Source organism: Camelus bactrianus, chromosome 16 (genome assembly GCF_048773025.1).
Source record: "Camelus bactrianus isolate YW-2024 breed Bactrian camel chromosome 16, ASM4877302v1, whole genome shotgun sequence".
Taxonomy (NCBI): Eukaryota; Metazoa; Chordata; class Mammalia; order Artiodactyla; family Camelidae; genus Camelus; species Camelus bactrianus.
In genome coordinates this window covers 58,179,080-58,196,704 of record NC_133554.1, presented here as the reverse complement: position 1 = coordinate 58,196,704, position 17,625 = coordinate 58,179,080, and the positions used below count along the sequence as shown (strand labels likewise).

The window sequence follows — 17,625 nt, the reverse complement described above, 5'->3', positions numbered from 1 at the left end:
GTGGGTGTGACGCTCTGATTTCCATCAGCCCGAGAAGGAGCTCGGGCCACGCCAACACCACACCTTCGTGAAGCTGGGTCTGCGGCTGCCGCTACCGCCTCTGAGAGGATGCCGGGCTCCAGGGCACACTCACCATCGTGATCTGCGTGCCAGGGCGCAAGGCCATCTGGTCGGCCGCGGAGCCCGGTGTGACCCGGTGAATGAAGATGCCCGTGAGGTTCCCACCAATGACGCTTATCTGCTCCAGCAGCGCATCCCCCTGGAAAGCCAGCACCGTGACCTGGCTCAGGATCTTGCGGGCCGGCCTCCGCCGCACCGGGATGCTGCTGCGGGAGGGGAGGGGTACGAGCTCACAAGGCCCAGTGCAGGAGTGGGGCCAGGCAGTCGGGCGAGGCCGCCTCCCCATCGGCCCTCTAGCCCAGCATTCTGGAATTTTCCTTCCCCCTCCTTGACCTCATCCTCAGAAAGGCTGTCACCTCCCAACAGTGGTGGAACACAGCCCTCGCTCTGCTCTGCCACCTGCTGGCCCTGGCCCCCGCCCTCTGCTCACCTGGTGGAGAGGCAGGGGTCCCCAGAGGACGGCTGCAGGCTGTTCTCAGACTCTGGAAGGTCTAGGAGGAAGCTGGGCTTAGACACGGAGCCAGGCTGGCCCCCCAGGTCTCCCTACTCCTGACGGAGCCCCGGCTCACCTGTGCAGCTCCAGTGCCCACCCCTAGCCACGAGCACCCCCTACCTGTCCTTTCAGGGAAGCTGAACCTTCTCTTCTGCCTCCCTTCCTTGATGTCTAGAATCCTGACTCACCTCCCTCAGAGCAGGAGTAGCTCATGGAGAGTTGCACCCACCAGGGTCTGACCTACGTCGTGTCCCTTTGCGATATTCAAATGAGTTGCCAACATTTTATAAGACAGGGACTCTGGAGCGTGGATTTCTGGTTTCACTTGGAAAATCAAATCAAGTGTAGCCCTGGGTCCCTACTTCTGTGTGGCAGCCATCGCCAGCACGCCCCAGGCCACACTGCCACCCAGCTGGCCGTGGCAGGCCCCTGAGTTGGCAGTCCCAGGACTAGAGGCCCCAGGGTCTCACCTAGGCCTGTATGCGGCCTGTGAGGCAGGCAGGCAGCCCTCAGCCCAGGCATCAGCCTTCCTGCAGGTGAGGCTCCCCTCCTCACCTCCCGAGCTGCTCCCGAGGACCAGGGGCCGGCAGCCTGCACCCAGCTCACAGGCACATGTCCACTCATGCTTACATTCAAAGCCGAGTGAAATTATGTGTTCCTGACGTACTTGAGGTCAGTTCCACTAAAAGCATGTGAATCAGGACATTACGCAGAATCATACAAAGGACAATAAAGAGCAACGACTCCCCTGCTCCTGATCTCACATCCAGGTCGGTTCTGCCTTAGGCGGGTCCTCTCCGTTGATTCGAGTCAGAAGCATGAGGACTAAGCCGCAGGAGAGATGGGAGGTCTCAGGAGGGAGGACCACTCAGGTCAGAAGCAGGCACCTTGGCCAGGAGCAGTGAGCTCAGAAGCCTGATGCCCTCTGATGTCACTAGGAGGCCCAAGTGTCCACGGGTCAGAGCAGGGAGGGACAGAGAGAGGACACGCGTGCCTGGGGCTGCTGAACGTCAGTGCTGAGCTGGACATGGAGGTGAATGCAACTCCCCTGGCCTCCGGGGAGGAACAAAAGCACACCCAGTAAACAGAGCGTATCTGGACACTGGTTTGAGCTGCCAGGCAGCCTGGATTTTGCCACAGGCCCGGGCAGGGCAGCAGTCAAGTTCACTCCTCTCTGCCCATCTCCTGGAGAGCCTGAGGTGCCTCACCCACCTTCCTGAAGATCCCCAGCCCAGGGGAGGTAAGTGGCTGCAGAGGCTGGGGGGTGCACTCACCTGCCCGGTCTACAATCTCATAGTCCAGGTCGGCGTCGTCCACCTTGGCACCCAGGCAGCTCCCCTGGTCTACCTCCAGGATTTCCGGGCAGCTACTACAACACGTAAGAAGATGGAAGTCAGCATCCCAGTGGGCTGCCAGGGGGCCCGAGTCATGGGACCCCATTACCAGTCCTGCTCTACCTGAAAGACCAGGGGTCTTCCCGGAAGTCCTCCGCGGCCCGCTTGTATAGGGACTGCTGGCTGGGAGGCACGGGGCTACTGGAGCGGAAGCTGTCCACCAGCTCGCGGCTGGACGTGGCGCTCAGGTCGGAGCAGAGCTGAGACTGCAGGAGGTGGGAGCAGAGGTCAGCATGGGGCTCAGACGGGGACCACCCAGGACACCTCCCTGCTGCCCCAGTGTGTAAGGGGAGTCATAACAAGCCACAGCCTCCCCCTGACAGGGCAGAGGCAGTGAGACAGAGGGGAGGGAGGAGCACAGAGCTAGGTCACAATAATCAAGCACCTACTATGTGCCAGGCTATTAGCTGCGTTCTGTATCTTCCATTGCTTAAGTCTCATGATAAATCTACACGGTGGTGTATATGGTCTCCCACTTCACACATACAGCAACCGACGCCCCAAGCAGCCAAGTCACGTGCTGGTGGCGTGTAAACGTGCAAGAGCAGTGAGTGGCGCTGGAGGACGCAGGCGTGCAGCGTGGATCTGAGTGTACCCCTCCGTTCACTTAATAGGCATCTCTTTAGCATCTGCTATGTGCCAGGCCCCCTTCTGCCCCAAGAGGCGAGGGTGCACCTGGTCTGGGCCCCGCCCGTGGCACCAGAGGCACTGGCCGTACCTCAGAGGGGCTGCCGTCGTCCCGCGGGCAGAGGGCAAACGTGCGCGTCAGCCGCTGCTTCCCCTTCGGACAGGGCTCCCTGGGCCCCACCTCCTCCTTGGGCTGCCAGAGACAGCCACACGGCTGGTTAGTTCAGGGAACGTCCTCGGATGCCCTTGGGGTTTCTACCAAGCCCTAACCCCCATCTCCAGCCTCCAGCCACCAGGAGGTTTCCTTTCATTGGCTTCCAGACAAAACAGGTACGTCCCCTCCTCCTGGCCTGGGAGCCCGGCATTGCAGGCACCGACCACGGGGACACAGAGCAAGCGGCTTGGCGCCTGCACTTCGCTCCTTTCGGGTGATATCTCTTATACTCTCCTGGTTAGACAGATGGCACACACTTAACGTATAACACGTCTATGCAGGCTGCTGCGGCGGGGGAGGCGACTGGAGAAGAAAACAAAGTGGGCTCGTCCTCCCACATGCAGAGACGGCATGGCTAGCAGCTTGCTGCCCGTCCGTCAGTCCTTCTTATGCGCGTTATGTATTTTGTGAACATGGCTGCTGTGGTGAGGGGGGAGGGAGGTCGGGGGCCGCTGCACGGGGAGGGGAGGGTCTGGCTGTGCCTCCCACCCGGGTCCCGGGCACCTCTGAAGAGTGTCGCCCGCCTGCCAGGCTGCCTGGAGCTGCGTTGCTGACGAGGCTCTAATTAGAGGCCTTACAGTCGTGTCAGCTCCGGGCAGACGCAGACCTCCACACCACGCGTCTGTCACCCGGCGCTCAGATAACTGACTTGCAAGCCTCCCACGGAGGTTTCACCCACCAGAGTAAGTGCTGCCTGTACAGCTTCCTATGCTTTCTTTCTTCATCAAACACCACCCTTTACAGTCTCCAGAACCTTCTGCTAAGCTGCCCCTTCTATGAGGTGCACACTGTTATAAAAGAGGTGCAGGAGCAGACGCAGCCTGCCCAGCTGGGCCCCGTCAACATCCGGCCACACGGGCCGCTCACGGGAGCCCGCGCGGTGTTTGCAGTTGGACCCGGTAGTGCCAGCTGGGCCCGGTGGCCAGCTCCGTCCCGCTCCGAGCACGTCCGTGTCCCCGCTCTCAGCTGGCGGCGCTCACCCCGGGCGGCAGCAACTTGGCCTGCAGCTGCTGGCGCAGCCGGCAGACCTGGTCTGTCAGCTCAAACACCTTCCTGCGGAGGGCGTCCTTCTCCGTCAGGCTCTGAGAAATCTCCACCTGGGCTCCGTCCCTTGCTGAGTAGGCCTGCGGGCAGAGACAGAGCCAATGTCCAGAGCGGAGGGGCCACCACGACGCAGGAGTCCAGCCAGAGGGCCCCCGTTTCTGGCCCACGTTTATCCTGGACTCCGATGCTCTCTTCATGTAAACCGTGCGGCTTTAGTACACACGGCGGGTGGGGTGCACACGAACACCCTGTGCCGGAAAGGAAGGCGGGAGGGCAGTGTACAGCGAGCGTGGCACCAGACGGCAGCCGCAGGGAGTTAAGAAACCTCCCCAGGACCAAGGAGAGAGACCCCAAGTCTGGAACCAGCTGCCATTGAGGGTGGCTGACCCGGCTGGCCAGCCTTCGGCCACGCCCAGAGGGCCCTTCTGAGCGAGGCGCGCAGGGGTGGCACCTGCTGCTCTCGGAGCCATGCCTCTCCCGGTACCTGGTCCCGCTCCTTCTGCAGCTCGACCACGTGGCTCTGCAGGGCGCCCAGCCTCTCCTTGTAGATCTCACAGTCCGCCTGCGTCTTCTGGAACTGGAGCAGGGTCTGCTCCTTCTCCTCCCAGTACTGGGCAGAGGGGGACAAGGCCGGCCCACGGAGGTCAGTGGCTCTGGGGAGGGGACTGAGGACAGGTGTGGTGGGGGCCTCAGGGAGAGGGTGGGGAGAGGCTCTAGAGGGAACTTAGGCGAATTCATGCTCGCTTCCTAAGTGCTGGATTTCCGGCGCATCTACAGAGCTGCTGCGCTGGTCGTATTTTAATTTAGTCATCAAAGTGCACACGGGCGCTGCACGCCTAACTGTGTCTTATTTATTCCACGTCCCAAACCCATAAATAATTTCCCTCCTCCTGCCGCATTCTCTTCCACCGTCTTCTTTCTCCTTGTCCTCCCTGTGCCTTTTATAGCAACTAAATCAACCTCCGGCTCGCCTCTGGGGGCGCCATACACTTGAAATCACTCTGTGCTTTAATCATGTGTCTGCATGGCCTGTCTTCTGACCACCCCGCGAGTAGACGTGACCTCTAGTGTCAGACTGTGACGGTACGGCTTTGATGGAGGAATAAACAAACGGGCCAACACCTTCATTAGGCAAAGTTGGTTTTAAGCTCAGTGTGGATTAAAGAATCTGATTCCCCTCCCCACCCACCCTGCCCCGCCCCGACGGGCAGTCCCGGCCCTACGCACAGCCCGGAGGCTCACCTGCTTGCGCTGTCTCTCAGCGGCCACGGCCCGCTCCCGCAGAGAGTGAATGCGGTCCACCAGCTGCTGCCTGGTCTCCAGGGCCTCGTCCAGGTTCTGCTCCAGAATGTCCTTCTCCGCCTGGCAAGGACAGGTCAGCCCAGGGGCCCAGACCTCCCCAGAGGCCTGGCCCTGAAGGAGCACCGTGGCACCCCATCCTGAGGGTAGGAGGCAGGAAGCTTCGAGGCTGGGTGTGTGGGTGGGTTTAGCCTTATTGTTGCACGGCAGGCAGGAGAAAAGGCAAGCTCAGCAACCGGGATGGGGCACGTGCATTTCCACTGCACACGCGCGTGGCGAGGGCACGGAGCAGAGAAGGCTGAGAGCCGCCAAGGGGGGCGCCGCACCTCCTCCCTCTAGGAAGTTTCTGCCCGCTCCTTTGACAAGTCCACCCCCGGAGCTTCCAGCAGCGGGAACGCCAGCAGCATGTCATTCAGTTCTCACGCCCACTTTAATGAACAATGGCCCAGCCCAGGCCTTGTGACGGCAGTGCCAGGGCGGCGGGCTGCCCCGCACCCCGTGAACGTCTATTGAAGGACCAGCTCAAGAAATAGATACTTTTGATTGAAAGGGACTGAAGAGGAGAAGCAGAGGGTTTGCATAATTCCAGGGCTTTGGTCACTAAATTCTCTGCATCCTACAATCCCCACACCCCTGTGCCCGTATGGGCAGGACGGCAGAATATTTTTCAGGCAGAAAGGTTCCCTTCCGCCCCCCACCCACACACACACCCTTAAAGCTAATCTCATCCTTTATAACCAGCCCCATCTACTTGAAAACAACACGGCAGCAAACCAGCTGAGGGAGGCTTCTGAGTTCGTCTGCAATAGCTGTGGGTTCTCCCAACGTTCAGGGCCGGGGGAGAGCAGGACGGAGGGACGTGAGAAGGAGCAGTGGGGGTGAGTCACTGGGTTTCATCTCACCCAGTCCTTCGCCACACCTCAACGGGACCACCTGTCAGCCATCCACAGTGTGGAGGCCACAGGCTGAGACCAAGGACAGTCCCTGCTGGGCGGGAAGCTGACCTTGGGGGGACTGGGGCAGGAAGCTGAGTCTTGGGGGGGTGCGGGGGGGGGAGCTGAGTCTCAGCAGGGTGCCGGGGCGGGGAGCTGAGTCTCAGGGGGGCCAGGGTGGGGGGCTGAGCCTCGGGGGGACCAGGGCGGGGGGCTGCATCTCGAGGGGACCAGGACCCACCAGGCTGAACGTCAGGGAGCGGAGTCTCTCGTTCTCCTCCTTCAGGCGGCTCAGCTCCTCGTCTTCAGGCTCCAGGCCGCTCGCCATCTTCAGCGACCGCTCTCGAGACTCCCGCTCACAGGAAGAAGACATCTTCTCCCGCTGCAGCTCTTGCTTCACCAGATACAGCTGCAGGGAGGAGGCGCGAGGAAGGATGTCACTGCTGCCTCTCCACCAGACCAGCATCACATCTGTTCACAACCTTTCTCCTTAAGGATGCTGCTGTTCGTACTCAAAGAGGTCCCTCTCCTGAGATTTCAAAATCCACGAACGGGTTTTACCTGTATTAGTCCTAACCCCTGCCAGGGGGAGAAAAGCATTTTGGCTTTATTTTATAGATGAGGTGCAGGGGTTAAGTCACTGGCCTAGAGCCCCCAGGAATAGAACAAGGAGCCCTGACTACCAGCTCTTGGACCTGACGGTCCTTCCAGCCGGGTGAACGGCCAGCAAGCCTCCTCCAGCACGGCCCTGGCTTCTCTGCCTTCCAACATTTTGCTAAACAGGTCAGGTGAAGGGAACGTGGGTTCATGAAAATCAGTAAGTAAAAGAAGGGGAAGGCAAGTCAGATGGAGCCTAGGTGCCTGGGAGCACAGGACCCAGTCTGCTCGGACACACCTGCAATTCGCGTGCTAATGCGAGCCACCTCGCACCCAGCGGCTGCGTGCCCAGGGCCATGGGCTCCGGAGACCACCTGGTGAGGACCTGCGGCCTCAGCTCTGCTGGGTAGTGGTCCAAGAGAAACTTGGACCTCGAGCCAGCGGGCCTGGCCTCTCCGCGTACAGGTGTGGTGCCCCTGGGGAGAGGGCATTTCCCCAGAGGCAGAGCCAGGAAGCGTGGGTGTCGGGGAAGAGCCCAGCACGCACACTGGGGCCTGGGTCAAGTGGAGAAGGAAGAACCCCTGTGCTCGCACTCTCCCATCCTGACACCTAGTTCCCTTCCATAAGCCGTTCCCGCGTTCCTGCTACGGGCTGCCGGGATTCAGCATGTCACAGTCTCCAGATTCAAAAAGCAAAAAGGGAAGGGCGAGACCTAACACTGAAAGTAACTCAAACAGCTGAACCTAGTTACATTTCCAGCTATTACCACAACCACAATGAAGGGGGAGAGGGATTCAGTGCAGGGAGAAAGAGAGGAGGCAGGGCAGATACAGTAACTCATGAACATAGCCTTTAACCACAGAAGCTTGGGTGGCGGCAGGGGGAGAACTGCAAACCCCAGTTTTGTCCATTTTACCGGTGTGGGCAAAGTGACTCTGACACTATTTCAGAGGTGCCGTAGGGCTGGGCAGGCGAGGACCATGCCCATGTTGCGGGAGCCAGGGCTCTCACCGGGGAAGGAGCACACACAAAGAACGGGGTGGCGAGGAGAAACCCTGGGGGAGTGGCTGTAATTAGAGGTTTGGGTGTGAACTCATGATTTCTAAAATACGTGTCTGCACGTGGGTGCTGGCACGCACCTGCGTGTGCGCGTGTCTGTACACGCATGTGCACCTGTGTATTCACGTGCACGTTCTTAGCTCTGCCTACTGAAAGGGCAAAGGAGCAAAGACACCCAGGAGCAGTGAGCACACCTAGAGCCCAGATCGTGGTCTCCAGCAGGAGCAGGGCCCATCCAAGAAAGGGCTGACCCTGGAGCTGGGGCCGGGCGGCTACGAGATGATCCCAGAATATTTTGTGATGCCAGGAAGGGAGAGTCAGTGCTAAGAAAACGTGGGGCGTGTCATGTCACAGGACACAACGCAGATTGAAGGGGCCGCCACTGGCCAAATGTGGGACACGTTTAGCACCAAACTCATTAAGGGCAGTATGTCACCGACCACTGGAAACAGAAGTACAGGCGTCTGTCCCATGAATGGGTGTACAAGCAGGGAGAGGGAAGGGCTCCTCCTCGGGGTGAGGATGCCGAGGGCCACCTGGTCACACAGGGCGCCCAAAAGGCGGGGCTCATCCTTCTGCAGCCACCGCAGTAAAGAGGCGTTTGGGCAAGTCCAGGGGGAAGTGTTGACGAGGAGCAGGGTGCCCGCTGGTGTCAGAGCGCCCCCCCCACCCCCAGATTGTTTACTAGCTGCCGGGAGTAACGGCATGACTGGTGATTTTGGTTCAGCACCTGACCCCGGACTGGAGGGAAAATGCCGTAAAGGGTGTAATTTAGGTCAACAGATAAAACTGGGACACTGACAGTAGACTGGATTGAAAAGATTGTATCAATGTAATGAGTGCCGTTGAGGGGATATCTGCTTATTAGGAAACACACACCGAAACGTCTAGGAGTAAAGGGCTGTGATGAACGCAGCTCAAGTGTTTCAGGAAAAAGCGCGCACGTGTGTGGAGAGAGAGAGACAGAGAGCGAGCACGAGTGATAAAGTGAGGACACGGGTGTCCCTTGTATTTTTAGCCATATATTTTGGGGTAGATTTGAAATTCTTCCTAAATAAAGTTTAAAATAAAAAAACAAGAAACAGTGCCATAGTTAAAAGCAAAAGCAGATGCCAAAACGACAAGGAATGAGCACCCTCAGGAAAGGACTCTTGCGGCTCAACAAGGTAATCACCCCAACAGGAAAACGGCTGAAAGACTGCTGGGGTTCGGGGGCCTCACTGCTAGCACTCCTGTTCTCCCACCTGAATCCAGGACCAGCCAGGAGAGACAAAGGAGGCGCGACAGACGTCCACCGTCCCCTGGTTACTGACGCAGCCAGAGGGGAGTAGGACCCCAGGCCATGATAGCCACTGCTCCCGGAGAGCCAGACGGGCCCCCAGACACAGGCGGGGGGGGGGGCCTCCCCGCAGCGGGCACTTCACAGGCCAGCCGGTCCACGGCAACGCCAGTGCAGGCCACGCGGGGGCAGGGCCCTGGTGGAGGAGGAGGGTCAGCCTCCCGCAGGGGGATCCCAGGGAGGGGCGGGAGTTTCAGGAGCTGGACCGGGGAGGGCAGCCCGCGGTCCCCGGCTACCTCCTCCTGCAGGCTGCGGCAGCGCGTGGTGGCCAGCTCCTTCTCCTGCAGCGCGTTGCTGTAGTGCAGCGAGAGGCCCAGCATCTCGTCCTTCAGCTTCAGCACCTCGTGGAAGCGGGCGCTGACCTCGCGCTGCATGCGGCCGTGCTCGGCCTCCAGCTGGCGCAGGCTCCGCTCGCGGGCCTCCGCCTGCTCCAGGCGCTCCTGCAGGCGCCGGCTCTGTTGCAGCAGCGCCTCCTTCTGCCCCTTCTCCTGGCTCAGCTCTTCCTGCAGGCTGCTGATGGCCCCCGCCAGGCACTCGGTCAGCTTGGACGTCTCCATGAGCCCTGCGGGAGGGGACAGGTGGGCCCGGGGGCTCCTCGTGCTCCAGGGTCTGGCTTCCTGCACCCAGACTCTCAAGCAGGATGCCTCTCAATCTGCTGGTTGCCTTAAGAGCTTTCAGGCTCAGCAGGACTCGATGTGTTGGTTAAATAAACAACACGGCAGGCGATTTTGGTACAAGGACTACCCACTCTCAGCCTCCCGTGGGACCCTGCTGTTCAGACACAGCTCCTCCGACCCCCTCAGCCGAGAGGTTCATTCTCAGGTCACCCTAAGGAAAACATAACGAAGAATGTGGATCTGTATAACGGACCCTGAGTCCCGTCAATACGGCTGTGATGCGGAACAGGCAGACTTGCTCTCTCAGCCACAGCTGTGAGCCAGCCGGCCCGCTGCCGCCGCAGCTACTCCAGGGCAGCCTGAAACCACTCAGTGAATGTAAAGGCTCCTCTCCCACCCAGCCGCTGGGAGCCTTCACCCAGCGGGCTGAGTGGACACACAGGAGGCTGCAGGCTCCTCTCCCAGGAGCAGGAGCTGGGCAGGGCCGGGGTCCCCTCCACCTTAGGCCCAGAGCAGCTGCAAGCAAAGGCTTTCTAGGGAAGGACACCGGTCCTCTGCCTGCACCTCTGAAGTGCAGATTCCACGCCCCGAGGGGTCATCTCTTGGTGCTGGGTAATTAGGGACAAACCTTTTCTTTCTTTTTTTGGTTTGCTTTTGGGGGGGGTAGGTAATTAGTTTTATTTACTATTTTTATTTAAAGGAGGTACTGGGGATCGAACCCAGGATCTCGTGCATGCTAAGCAAGCACTCTACCACTGAGCTATACCCTTTCACCCAAATCTTTTCTTTTAAAACCCAAGGTCATGGGCTCCTCCTACCCACCCCTACTATGGTTAGTGGTGGGGGGCCTCCTCACCCCCAGAGTGCAAGGGGCACAGGGACAGGAACCTCTGCCTGGAGGGGGCAGGGAAACGTCTGGAACAGCTTGCGGGCGAGGCAAGCCCCCCTAGGACTCCCCTTGCCCCCCTCCAGGTTACATCAAAGACCCAGCTCTCACCACTGAAGCTGCTGAAGTCCACGGCGGGCTGCAGCCCGGTGACCAGGGTGTAGACGTCAGCGTTGTGGAACTTCAGGCTCTCCAGGAGGGCGAGCGCCCCGTTCTTCCCTCGAGTCTTCAGCAAATCCAGCAAATGTCCTTGGGAGACAATGGCCTTAGCTAACCGGTGCTGGGCGGGTTCCGCGGGAGGGGAGCAGGCTGTGGGGAGGGGCATCTTTGCACATCTAGCAGTCAGGAGGCAAAAGCAGTTGTCCAGGGTCCCCAGGGTGGGGCCCCTGCAGCCCTGGTAGGCTCCTTGTCCTCCCGCCACGGCAGTCAGTCTGCAGAAGGGCCAGGCTGATATTTATTGAGGAACTGGTACAACCCAAGTGCTAAGAATTGGGGATAAAAGACGCAGGAGGCGGACCTTTGCGCTCAGACCTCCCAGCTGTGGTGGTGAACCTGTGCAGACACACGTGCGTACGGAGCAGGTGGGAGGAAGGAAGCAAATAGCAGTGGCCCAGGGCCCGGGTCCCCAAGAGGCTGGGCGCCTGCCACGCCCACCCAGATCCCATCACTCTAGCTCGATTTAGTAGCTCGAATTCATTTCTTCTGTATTTGATGGTCGTGAGGCCACAGGCACAAACGGCATCAGGCTGACAGCTACCACTCACTGCCTGCTTTCTGTGGCCCAGGCCCTGAGAATGAGTATCTGATCAGCAGTAACTCATTCAGTTCTCCTAGCAAACAACCTCATATGCTGGCACTGTTAGCTCCCCTGTTCTGGGATGAATAAATGCAGTTAGCCAGACAGAATCAGCTCCAGAGACACCCGGGGTGGGTGGAGTTGTGGACCCCAAAGTTATGTCCACTTGGAATCTGCCAGCAGAACCTTATTTGGAAAACACGTCCTTTGCAGACATAATTAAGGTAAAGACCTCAAGATGAGATCATCCTGGGCTATCCAGGTGGGCCCTAAATCCAAGACAAGCATCCTCATTAGAGGCAGAAGACACAGAGAAGCCGCACGACGACAGAGGCAGAGACTGCAGTGATGCCGCCACAAGCCAAAGACGCTGGGGCCGCCACCAGCTGGAGGAGGCAGGAGTTTTCTCCCCCGGAGCCTTCAGAGGGAGCTCGGCCCAGCTGACACCTTCATTTCAGACTTTTGGCCTCCAAACTGTGAGAAAAGGTATTTCTGCTGTTTTAAGTCACCCAGTTTGTGGACGGCAGCTCTGAGACACTAACACAGTGTCCTCGAGTGGGGACCTCACACCCCCTTGGTGTTGCTCCTTAGAGTCCCGCCCACTCCCACCCCCACACCAGCCTTTCCAGCACAACATGCAAGGACCTGGCTCCGTGGGACAGGCCTGCCCCGGGCCTCACCAACTCTCATGGCCGTGTTGGTGAACCTGGGGCCATGCAGCACCTCCTCCTCGTCCAGCTGGCCCAGCACCTTCGCCTGGCGCAGGTAGGGGGTGAGGCGGCTGGGGCAGATGCTGCACACAATCCTGCAGCGGTGGTCCTCCAGCATCTCCCACAGCACCTCCTCGTCCAGGGCCGCCAGCGAGGAGTCCGTGCGGCACAGCTCCGCCATGACAGGGCCTGAGCACCTGGACGCGAAAGGCTGGGGTCAGGGACGCGGCTTCCTGTCCGGGAGGCCTCTCCACCCAAAACCCTCTTCCCCACGCCACTGGTAGGGGGAAATGACCCATTCGGAGAGGACACGGCACCCACTCTGCCCTGGTGTCCTGTGACCTGCGGGAGGACACTCTTTATCCTTACTGCTGCCAAGTCCATTCCTCTACCTGGGGCACAGCAAGGAGAACTGGGTTTCTTTTGGATCCAGGAGACTGGATGTGCCTTTAAAACCCAGAAAGTTGCCCCCCAGCCTGGGGAATTGATTCACCGAATGAGCGAGATACTAAAAACCAGATGGCTCCAGAATACTCATTCTTCACAGGAATGACAGAGCTCCCAAGGGGCCAAAAACTGGTTCTTGAGCAAAAATTCTTACTCTTTTACATATAAAGCACAAATGTGCATAACCAGGCACACAGCACACCTGTGATATTAATATTTCATGAGAGGAAAAGGTGTTAGTGTTGAAAGGAGGTGATGAGAAACTGCTTAGAGGAACCTCGAGGGTTTGGATGGCCGATCGCACCACTCAGCCACCAGAGGTGGCGCCCACGGTCCACCCAGCAGCGTGGGGGCGGGGCACTGTGGTGGGAAGCGGGCTGGGGGAGGGGTCCTGGCACGGAAAGCACACCGGCTCTACCTGCTGTGGGGGACACCTGTCATCTTCCAGCAGCCCCAGGACACTTGTCCGGAGACACCAGGGAGTGTGCTTTGTAAAGCGTATTGCAGAACACTGTGGGACTCAACGGAATGGCTCTTTTGAGTGAGTGGCAAAGGCCTGGCCCCTTGGCTCGCGGGGTGTGTAGGTCTGATAGTGGCGGCCAGGTCTCTGAGGGGCCGCCTCCCCACCTGGAGGGCTGCGTTCACAAGCCCCGGCCATCCTGGGACAGAACTGGTGAAGCAGCCACCCTCAGAGCTCCAGGACAGCAGCTGCCCAGGGAGGGGGCGTGGGCAGGGGGCACCATCGCTGGTCTAGGACCCAGGACCTTCTGTTGGGAGGGGCTCAGAGGGCCCCTGCCCAGTCTGCCAGCCACGAGCACACCTGCAGCTGTGTTCCCACCTGAGCCCCCCTCTTCCCTCCAGCCCCAGCACAAGGTCATCAGCCCACTGATCCATCTAAATAATTCTAAGATGCTTTAAACCGCAGCCTGTTTCAAGCATATCAAAAAAAAACCCCTGCAGATGATGTAAAACATCCTGGTCCCTGCCACACAGACGCAACCTGTCTTAACACCGAGCACTTGGGCCTCCTTTCTAAGGAAGGGCTCAGCTGACACAGCCCAGGCCGCGGTCTCCAGGCCCTGCCCTCCCCCACCCCCCAGGGAACCGCTGGGCCACGTCCTGCATTTAGTGTGTCTCACTGTGAGCAGCGCGGGGCACCTGTCTCTGTGTGGTTCATGAACCGCTTGGGGCGGGGCTCCACGCTCAGCCTGTTTCTGAGGTTTAGCAGATGGGTACATGCCGCCTGATACATTTTCACCTGGGTGCTGGATTCAGCTACCCGAATAAACCACAGCCGATGCGCCTGTGCACAGGCCTTCGCTACCTTTTCTCCAGCACTCTTGGTGCCCCAGTGACTGTCCCTGTGCATCCACTTGGGCACAGGTGGGAGCCTGTCAGGCCCATGAAGTCCTGGGATCGGGTTCTCTTCCCTTGGAATGACAGGATGGACCGGCCAGAGTCGAATACCTCTGGAAGGGGTCTGTGTGCTAAAAACGCTTGAAAATCAGAGCAAATCAACCCTTGTAAACTGAGAGAAATAGAAGATGGTCACGGAGGGTCCTGTCCGCACGGACAGCCCCCCGACAACCCACACCAGGGGCCTGGTCTCCAGCCAGTACTCACCGAGGCTGCTCACGTGCGCCTGTGCAGGAACTCCTCGCAGTGGGATGGGATCCGAGTCCCCCTCGAGGCCAGGTGTGCTGCCAGCCGCTGGGCAGGGCGGGGCCAGTGGGAAAAGCCCCAGAACCAGTGCTAAGATGAACTCATATCTGTTTCAAGCCACGTGACTTGCACCAAACTCAAAGTTCAGGCACCAAAGACTAATACAGGGGAGAAAAAAAAAAAAGCAGACTCTGATCCAGGAAATAATTCAACAGATCTTTGGCTCCTACAGTTGGGTCAGTAACTATAAAAACTTCCTCAGGGTTTGAAAGCAGGTTTCTAGAAGGAAACTGGGCTTTGAACCCTAGAATACAAAGGAGAATGGGTAGGAGTAGTAGTTACCTGGTGTGTCCTGGTCATCACGGGGCCAGCCCCCACGAACACCCTTCTCCTAAGTCCTGCACCCAGAGCGAGGCGCCTGGTGGTAGGGGTGTGGGTGGGAAAGGCCTCACTGGGTGAGGGAGGAGAGGGAGGGGCTGCGAGCAGGAGCTCTGTCCTTAAGTGGCCCATTCCTGGTTTCTTCAGGGGAACAGTTGATGGAGGCTCATAAATCAGGGTTTTATGGGTTGAACTGTGTTCCCTCCAAAGTCATGCTGAAGTCCTTGCTCCCAGCACCTGCGACTGTGACTTTATTTGGGAACAGGGTCACTGCGGATGTAATCAAGTTAAGAGGTTGTTAGGGTGGGCTCTGAATCCCATATGACTGGTGACCCTGTAAGAGAAGAGGCCCAGAGACAGACACACAGGGAGAAGCCCCGGGACCCCCAAGGCGGAGACTGGAGCGAGGCTTGTGGAAGCCAAGGGACGCCAGGGATTGCCAACAACCCCCGAGGCTCAGAGAAGGGCATGGAACAGACTCTCCCCTGGACTTTCAGAGGGAGCCTGGACCTGCTGACACCTGGATTTTGGATTTCTTGCCTCTGAACCCCGGAACTGTGAGCAAATAAAATTTTTTTCATGTAGAAAGCCTATTTTATTTATTTTTTTGGGGGGGTCATTAAGTCTATTTATTTTTTACTAGGGTTTTTTAAAAAATGGAGGTACTGGGGATTGAACCCAGGACCCCATACATGCTAAGCACGCACTCTACCACTGAGCTATACCCTCCCTCCCCCAATTTCTGTTGTTTTAAGCCATGCAATGTGGTAATTTGTTATGGTGGTCCTGGGAAACGAATACACAGGGACAAAGGGGATTTGGAAACTGGCCCAAGTCCTGGAGGGCCCATCCACGTCCCAGTTGTCAGCCATACACTTGAACGGAAGTCTCTTGAGCTTCTGGGGTCTCCACCCCGTAGAAGTCTGTGCCACAGGCTGTGGCCCTCCAAGTCAGGATGGCCTCCCCCTACTGCCTCAGGACCAGCTGCACAGTCCACAGAGCCGTACAAAATGAAAATATGGGCCCCTTGTTTAAAACGCACCCAGAATTTCCAGACGGTGACAGCAGAGCTTCAAACCAAGCGTGGGGCCCTGGGGACAGGTTCCACCCACGAAGCTGGCTCTGTTTGCATGCTCAAGGGGTCTCCAGGCCCCCAGTAGCTACCTAATTTATGCCTAAATTCCAAGTGATTCTTTTGCGATGACCATTGCCCTTCTGTGTATTTTTCTTTTAACTACCCCTGAAGATACAAGCATTCACTCCCTGGCGCCTGCGGGGGGTGGACTTGTCCAGAAGTGGAGGGCCAAATGGGACCCGCCTTCTCCATGGCTGCCAGGCTGGTGGCCTGGGGGTCAGGAAAGGGCTAGAGTCCAGATGGACCCACCCTGTGACCACAGAGAAATGGCTCAACCTCTGAATCTCCAGAGCAGAGGATTCTAACTGGTCAACCACCCAAGGACCCAGAACAGAGGATCAACTCCAGACCATTCCTTCCGAGCCCCATCCAGTCCTACAGGCAAAGGCCACAGTCTTTGTTCCCAAGTCCTGCCCAGGTCCTTTTGGAAACTGGGTGTGGGGGCAATAGGATCTCAGGTGCCCAGTCCTGGTGCCTGGCCAAGGAGGCTGGGCCTGCAGGCAGCTGACCATCCAGTGCCCCCAGCCAAGCTCCCGTCCTCTGCCCGAGAGGCCTTGAGAGGAGCCAAGTGCTTCTGCCCTCGGGATGCTGTGCGTTCCCTGCTGACCTCCTCCGTTACACCCCTAACACCTGCTCATTCCAGCCTCCTGTTCCCCTTGGCTGACCCCGTGACCCCCCAGGAATGCATCTCCACATGCTCGGAGGCATCTGGGGGCTCCCCTCTTGTTTCTCACATGACCACCTCATGCTGCAGTGGGGACACCACCAGAGGTGTCCCCTCTCTTGCTGTCCCCTCAGGCCTCCCAGGAAGAGCCAGCCCAACGTGTGCAGGGCACAGAGAGGGCGGGAGCAGACCAGCATGACGGGCATTGGCTGAAGTGGGGACAATTCTGGAAAAGGCAGAGGGAAAAAGACTTGGTTGGACCAGTCCTGCGTCAGTGGGGAATAGAACTGTTTCTTGTTCCCAGGACTGGATTTCTTAACCTTCCATTTAATAAAGAAGAGTGGAGCATCTCTGTAAAACCCAGCATTTCCCCACAAATTCCTCATAAAACATCCCCTCTAACACGCATCGAACGCAAACCTGTAGGCTCGAAAGCAGATGGGAAATAATCACACTGGCCCTGAACTTGGCTCCCAGGAGACAGTGACCCAAAAACTCAGGCTCACGGAGTATTAACTTTTGATTTCAGCACGTTACTCGCTGGCATGCTGCCTGGTGTCACAGGACATGGTCGCCACAGGTCGTGGTGGAGGTGGTGGCTGCGTCTCCAGCCTGCAACTCACGCTCTGGGAGCTCCAGACGCCCAGGTCTCCACTGATGCCCTGATGGCCAGGACTGGCAGGACACAGCCCCAGAGGTGCTCCCCTGGGTTGGGTCCCGGAGGTGCCAGTCTGCCCTGGGAGTGTCTTCCAGTCTGACTGCCAGCCCCACCCCTGCTTGCCCAGAGTGTACAGAACTTCCAAGGAAGGCCTCAGGGCACTCAGCTTTTCACAGACTCCCACTCCCATCAAAGTGACCTCAGAAAATCAGGGCCAGCTCAGGCGATGAGCTGCCTCACGGGGGCAGCTGAAGACAGGTCTCTCCAGGACTCTAAACCCCAGCCAACTCAGGGTTGGGATTCCTGGGAGCCATCAGCCACACAGGGTTTGGCTATACGTGGGCGAAGCCGAGTAGATGCCATGCTAGTCCATCCTTCATGCAGCTGGGCAGCTTACAACAGACCCCAATGGCAATTTAAAATATAGGCATTTCCTTGCAACTCAGCCCCCATTTAAATAGGGGCTTGGGGGGAGGGTATAGCTCAGTGGTAGAGTGTATGCTTAGCATGCATGAGGTTCTGGGTACCAGTACCTCCATTAAATAAATAAACTT

At 58.4% G+C, this 17,625-nt stretch overlaps 1 protein-coding gene across 20 annotated transcripts in view; it reads right to left on the bottom strand.

The window, feature by feature from the left end:
- Positions 1–17,625, bottom strand: part of CARD14 (caspase recruitment domain family member 14) — a 32,020-nt gene that overhangs the window by 7,781 nt on the left and 6,614 nt on the right. For 15 of the 20 annotated variants that reach the window (XR_012499679.1, XM_074343855.1, XM_074343867.1 and 12 more), the window contains 15 exons: positions 14,579–14,884; positions 14,198–14,394; positions 13,899–14,070; positions 12,098–12,324; positions 10,733–10,870; positions 9,355–9,680; positions 6,365–6,532; positions 5,135–5,254; positions 4,377–4,502; positions 3,829–3,972; positions 2,726–2,827; positions 2,071–2,213; positions 1,888–1,982; positions 551–611; positions 134–326 (listed from right to left, as the gene is read on the bottom strand). Coding sequence is in view for 19 of the 20 variants with exons in the window: in XM_074343855.1 (XP_074199956.1) it covers positions 134–326; positions 551–611; positions 1,888–1,982; positions 2,071–2,213; positions 2,726–2,827; positions 3,829–3,972; positions 4,377–4,502; positions 5,135–5,254; positions 6,365–6,532; positions 9,355–9,680; positions 10,733–10,870; positions 12,098–12,324; positions 13,899–13,978 (1,923 nt within the window). In the remaining variant the exon portion in view is untranslated. The remainder of the gene's footprint in view (positions 1–133; positions 327–550; positions 612–1,887; positions 1,983–2,070; positions 2,214–2,725; positions 2,828–3,828; positions 3,973–4,376; positions 4,503–5,134; positions 5,255–6,364; positions 6,533–9,354; positions 9,681–10,732; positions 10,871–12,097; positions 12,325–13,898; positions 14,071–14,197; positions 14,395–14,578; positions 14,885–17,625) is intronic. The other 5 variants (XM_074343868.1, XM_074343858.1, XM_074343869.1 and 2 more) reach the window with 4 other exon arrangements.